At 38.1% G+C, this 6,000-nt stretch overlaps 1 protein-coding gene across 1 annotated transcript in view; it reads right to left on the bottom strand.

The window, feature by feature from the left end:
- TENM3 (teneurin transmembrane protein 3) overlaps positions 1-6,000 on the bottom strand; it is a 97,291-nt gene that overhangs the window by 64,620 nt on the left and 26,671 nt on the right. Inside the window, exon 8 of the mRNA XM_009707460.1 lies at positions 682-708. Coding sequence (XP_009705762.1) covers positions 682-708 — 27 coding nt within the window. The remainder of the gene's footprint in view (positions 1-681; positions 709-6,000) is intronic.

The raw sequence follows: 6,000 nt of genomic DNA, 5'->3' as shown, positions 1-6,000 counted from the left end.
AAGAGGGGTAGGAATATTTTAAACATTTTGTAAATCAATTTTTCACCATAACTGAAGATACAAGAATCTTTGCTGTTTCATTTTAGGCTTTTGCATCCTTGAGCCTTTTAACTGAAAACGCTGCATAGAGTATACAAGCTTTTTCCAGCTTCATACAAAATACAAGTCATAATTTCCTATAGATTTTCTACATTCAGATAAACAAAAGCTTAAAGGTTTGGGGTATTCTATTGATCGGTCTATATATAAACACACACACATCTATAATTAATCTGTTCTAAAGAACTAATGACACTTGTTCTGTGACAAGAGTATCGCTTTGCTTTGTTTCCTAAATATTTACAGTTTTGTAGGTAGAGGTCCAATGACAAAACTAACAAAGAAAAAGCACCAAACAGCAAATGAATACTATCTTCAGTTTTTGGTTCAAACAAAATCTAATACATGTATACAGTTTGTATATAAATGTATAATTACTGATAACATGTCATTATATAACATAGGCAAGATTTCATTTTTAATTTGAGATGAGTTGAAAGTCATATGAGTTAAAGCTATAATCCATGGAATGTATGTAAGAGAAGATTCTTTTCCCCAGACTAGTATGTTTGTATCTATATATTCATATAAAAAAAGTACATGTAGGTATAGGCATGTCATCAAAGAGCAAATATACAGTACCTTTCACTATCTTATCCAAATAGTGAGCTTGAGAATTAAAAAGAAAAAAAAGACAGACATACATTTCAGAAGTGTCACATAAAACAAGAATTGTTCAGAATTCACATGCAAATCAAGCAGGTGCACCTGACATGAGAGGTCTTACATTACAAAATGAAAATGTATTTCAAAGCTTTTAAAAATGCAAGAAATTCTCTTTTCAGCAAACATCATCATGATTCAACGAAACTATTTTAGAAAGGAGGCCTGCAGAAGAAAGAGATGCTACCTTTCTGAGACTATGTTTTTCTTCCGAATTCTCTTCACATGCTTTGATTTTTATGTATAACAAAAATAAAATCAAAGCTAGTTAAAAAATTCAATTTTTAACACAATGTAAGAGTAATTACTTAGCTTATGAGCTTCAAAACACTGACCATATTGGAAGATCTTTGATTTCCAGGTCACATATGACTGACAGCGTAACCAGCACACTATCTTAATTCTGCTTGGATTAACAGGATATTTAGGAGGAATAGTTTTCTTCTGCTTCAATTCAGCCACAGCTACTCTTCCAAGCACACACACCAAGTATGTAAAATAAGTTAGATCGTATATATGGGGTGGAAGTGGGTGTCATGGGGTTAGTAGTGTGGTGATCCATTTGATTTGGAAAAATGGGTGAAAATTTAACTTATGCTTTAGATGTATAAAAATAAATAACATGGTATATCCAAGAATAGCAAGACTTCAAAATTTCACAAAAATTTTGAGGATGCAGATGGATGAATGACAGAGAGAGAACAAGATGGGATTTAAAGTAGCAGGCCCTGTTTTTAATATATGAAACACAGCAGAGATGGGTTATATGTTCCCTCCTTACTTTCAGGTAGCAGGTATCAACTGCAGTTGTGTTAAAGGGGTCAATGTCATACAGCAAAACCACATCGGACAGGTCCACCCAGGCTACTAAATCCAGCCACTGGCACATAAGGTGACAGGATATTACAGACCACGGCAGTGGGGACAGGCCAAGTTGAGTGTCAACAATGTTGGATTCAACCCCCTGTTTTTGCTGTGGACAAGGTCTCAACAGAACCCTCATGGGCTCTCTTACTTTCAAAATCTGACCTTTTCTAAATCCCTGCTGGATGATGGCCCCTGTCTGACAAGTACTCTGTAACTTGCTGTTATCCCTCAGCTTTGTGTACTGGATGGATAAAAAAGGCATTTCCAATCACGGCCTTTCCTCCAGTATCCCTGCTGGATGATGGCCCCTGTCTGACAAGTACTCTGTCACTTGCTGTTATCCCTCAGCTTTGTGTACTGGATGGATAAAAAAGGCATTTCCAACCACAGCCTTTTCTCCAGTTTGGATGAGTGAGAAAAAAGCTCTTCCCAAGTCCAAGGAGGGAGGTGATGAGGTACGTAGTCTCACAGAAGCCACAGTCACTGCTACGACTAAGAGGTGGAAACATTCTAGTCCCTCTTGAAGAAGAAGAAAGTGTCAGGTGTCTACTGCACAGTTGCTGTGTTGTGTTTTTTTTCTATAATGGTAAGGTTAAAGGTAGACAAAAGAAGAAGATGAAAACATCAATTACAGAACATTTAGAACAACAGCAACAAACTAAATAGCTTTTTACATTAACCACAAACAAAAAGAAAAGTGATACAGCTGCATTTCAGGGTGGATCAAATTCTTCCCTTACTCATCCAATATAATTCCCCTTGCTCCTACACAGCTGATCTTAGAACACGGTATAGTATGTGTGGAGGAAAAATCAAGCTTTATTGCATAAAGTGGAAGCAATTAGGACTGTCTGAGGAATGCACCTGCCCATCAGTGAAACATTAAATGCCTCTACAAATGTACGGATAGGTAACAAAACAGAACATAAAAAAAACTGCCTGAGCAACTGAAAACAGTTCCTGCAATCCCAGGCCCCCACAGGCTATTTCCTTTCACAAATCCAATCTGCATTTAAAAAACCAAAAAGGCTTAAGAAAATGCTCTTCAAGATTTCTTGTATCCAGTAGTCTTACAAGAAGTCAGTTCTACACCATAAAACTATAATGCTTGGAAAACAAGTTCTACCTTCCAGCATCCTTTTACTCATGGTCAGTTGATATTAAGGACAACGTTAGAAACTATTTTGGTTACCAGGCAGCATCCTAGAAGAATCAAAAAGCAGAAAACAAGTGACCAAAAATAGTATAACTTTGCAGTGAAGTTTAACTAGCCATGCTGTCTTCCTTATCTTCATAGCACTGCAACTGAAACAAGAATAAACCCAGCTCTGTGAGGAAGTACAAAACACAAGCATTTTTCCCTCTGTATAGAGAATTCTAGGTGGAATTTGGAGCACTTTAGTAGGATGGAGTATCTCAGCAGGTGCTCCTTGGCAAGATATTTACACAACTGGGTTATATTAAGTCCTAAAAAAGTCTAATTATAGACAATATGCCTACAAGGGTTTTCTTGCAGGGTTTAAGACTGTGAAATTTAGAATCTTGCTATTATTTCCAGGAGTAGAGGGACTTCCTATAGCTCCAAGTGGAATGAAGAAAAACAAAAATGAAGATATAAAATTTGTACATTTTCTAGGAGAGTCAAAATCCAAGAAGATGTAAGTGGCATTCAAAATTCATACAACATAAAATATAAATTATGTTATCGATGTCTGTGGATATTTATATAAATATGTGGTAGACAAATGTATTTTACAAAGAACTGGTAACAGTCAGGCAAATTCACATTTAAAACAGTATATTTCATAACCAGTCAGAACCGTTACTTTTTTTTTTTTAAATGTAATGTCTCCCATTAGTTTTCTATCAGAGATGTTAAGTCAGTGTCTTCCGTATATTATCCATATGCTGCTTCCTCCAGGTATGACAGAATAGCCACAGAATAAAAGCACATATTAAATCCATTTATCCCAATCAGCTCCTGTTTAAATCAGCGTGAGTCACATACCCATTGATTTGATGTTCCTTAATTGGTACTTATAAATCTGCTTTATTCTGATTATTCTGTCATAAAGGATTATAACAGTGACATGCTTCTAAATACCCCATGGCAAATTTATAGTTCTATTAGTTTACTTTATTATCCTCCACCAGAGATCTTCACCCATCATAATCTTTGTAACCTGTACACTAGACTACAACATGCCACATATTTTTTGTAGTGTATATATAGTCCCATTCCAGTGTCAACTCAACAGCTCCACAAGACCCACAGGTTACTTTGCTGTAAGAGCACAATTTGACCTCATAGCACCACCACACGTGAAGCAAAAATACAAAAGAATGTGACCAAAGCCATGTTGATCGAGGTCTGCCTAAGGCAAAAACAACTTTTAAGGTTTTTGCTTCCTACACCTTGAAAGGGTGAGCCGAACCCTTGCCTCTTCACTAATACTGTCAGCTTTCTCCCTTCCTTCCTATGTTACAGCCTCTCCCTCTAAAACTTTATGTTCCTGATTTTGCAACTTTACTGAAGTTCTTTTAACATGTTTTTGGGGCATTTGAAAGTTCTCAAGTCCTATGCACATAAACTGGAAAAAAGGAAGGGGCTGGGGGGGGGCGGAGCGGGGAGGGGAGAAGAGATTCCATTCTGTGGCATAACTTTTTTTTTTCATGGTGAGCAATGGGGAAGCTTAGACGACCCACCAACGCTTCTGCCATTCGTGCTAACAAAGCGTTACGAACATTACTTCTTACTCGCTGCGCAGCCAAGCAGTAGCAGTAGCAAGGGATGAGGCTCACACTTTAGCAGTGGTTTCACAGACACCTGCCAACAGAGGAGAAACTCCGAGAGTTTCACTGCAAACTTTAGGGAGAATGCAGTTTGTGTAAACAGGTTTTTGTACTTGTTTTGGGGGAACTGGTACAAAACTCAGAGTTGACAGCTCTGGTCTGACCCCTCTAACCTATGCAAGACTCCGTCCGTGGTGGTTTACTTCTCCTAACCTGGCAACCGGATCACCCTTAAGTTCCTCTCATTTCCACCTAGCCACAGTTTAACTATCCCAACAATTAAAACATCTTTTGAATGTAAAAAACCAAATAACCCTTTTGATATTTAAACCATATATTTCTTATCCTACCCACAGCAGACTTAGGGAATCGTGTATTGATTCCTTTAAGCAACTGCCTGTACTCTGAGAGTGACTAAAAAAAGCCATGCATCCATATGCAATTTCTGAGGAGCTCCATACCTCTACCAGAAAATTTACAGAGTCTAGAATTCATAAAATCTTAAAGCCGCTATTCTAGCCTGTCTTCAGAGTGGTTCACTCATGTCAAATTCATCAACCACTACAGCTTCTTCTGAGTCTCTTCTGCCTGGCAAGCTGCCTCCTAACTTCAATTTGTGCAGCTGATTATACTCAAGCACAGAACTCAGCATTTGTTGAATTGCACCTTATTTTTCTGCATAGGCTGTGCTATTTGTTAAAGTAATTTTAAATTCTTGTCCTGTCTTCCAAAGTGCTTGGGGGCAGCGGGCTTTGGTATCATTTGCAAATGTAATTCTCTCTATTCATCACTGAACAGTACTGAAAGCACATGTTCTTCCGCTGTAAGCAGCTCATGGTCATCATCCTTTCTCTGAGTTTATCGGAACCTTGTCTTAGACACACCATATGTTCAGAGTATTGCTGCCAATAGAGGAGGATTACAAACACTCCTCCCTTCTGATACTTTTTTACTCCTAAATTCCCATCTTGCCCTTCTTGTAAATGAGAACACATGGATGGAATAATAGTTTCAGGCAATTGTCTTTGTTTTCCTCCCTACATAGGACAAAACATAATCCTCACCCTGAAATCAAACCTTCTTCACAATTTCCACACTTTTCTCCAGTGTCCATGTAGACCTGCAGCAGACATACCTGCTGCACACGTTTCTGCAGAGACCTCAATTCACTGCAATTTATCCCTTGCCAAAACCGCAAATGTTTGTTGCAGCAACCATTTATGGGTTTTGACGTACAAAGGCACATAAGCCACACTACCCTTTTTCTGCAGTCCATCCCAATTTTACTACAAAGTAAGATTTCTCATCATTATTACTAGAAAGCCACATGTATCTTAGAATAAAAGGTGCAGTTGCTTTTAACGACACAGTAGACACAGGAAGTTTGGGACTGCTGGTAAGCTCATGAGCGGTGCTGTTTCCTATTTAACATCTATTTAGCTGGAAGAAGATTTAGAAGAAAGGGTAGGTGCCATTAAGAATTTAAAACTGTCCCATACAGGCTGAAAAAGTTCAGATACCTATTTGAGACCTCTGATGAACTCGCAAAGACCTGCCTTGGACGCAGGTAAAACCTGA

The sequence above is a fragment of the Cariama cristata genome, unplaced genomic scaffold, assembly GCF_000690535.1.
Source record: "Cariama cristata isolate BGI_N322 unplaced genomic scaffold, ASM69053v1 scaffold10369, whole genome shotgun sequence".
NCBI lineage: Eukaryota > Metazoa > Chordata > Aves > Cariamiformes > Cariamidae > Cariama > Cariama cristata.
Note: the sequence above shows the minus strand (reverse complement) of the source record. Positions and strands in the feature narration are given on the sequence as shown.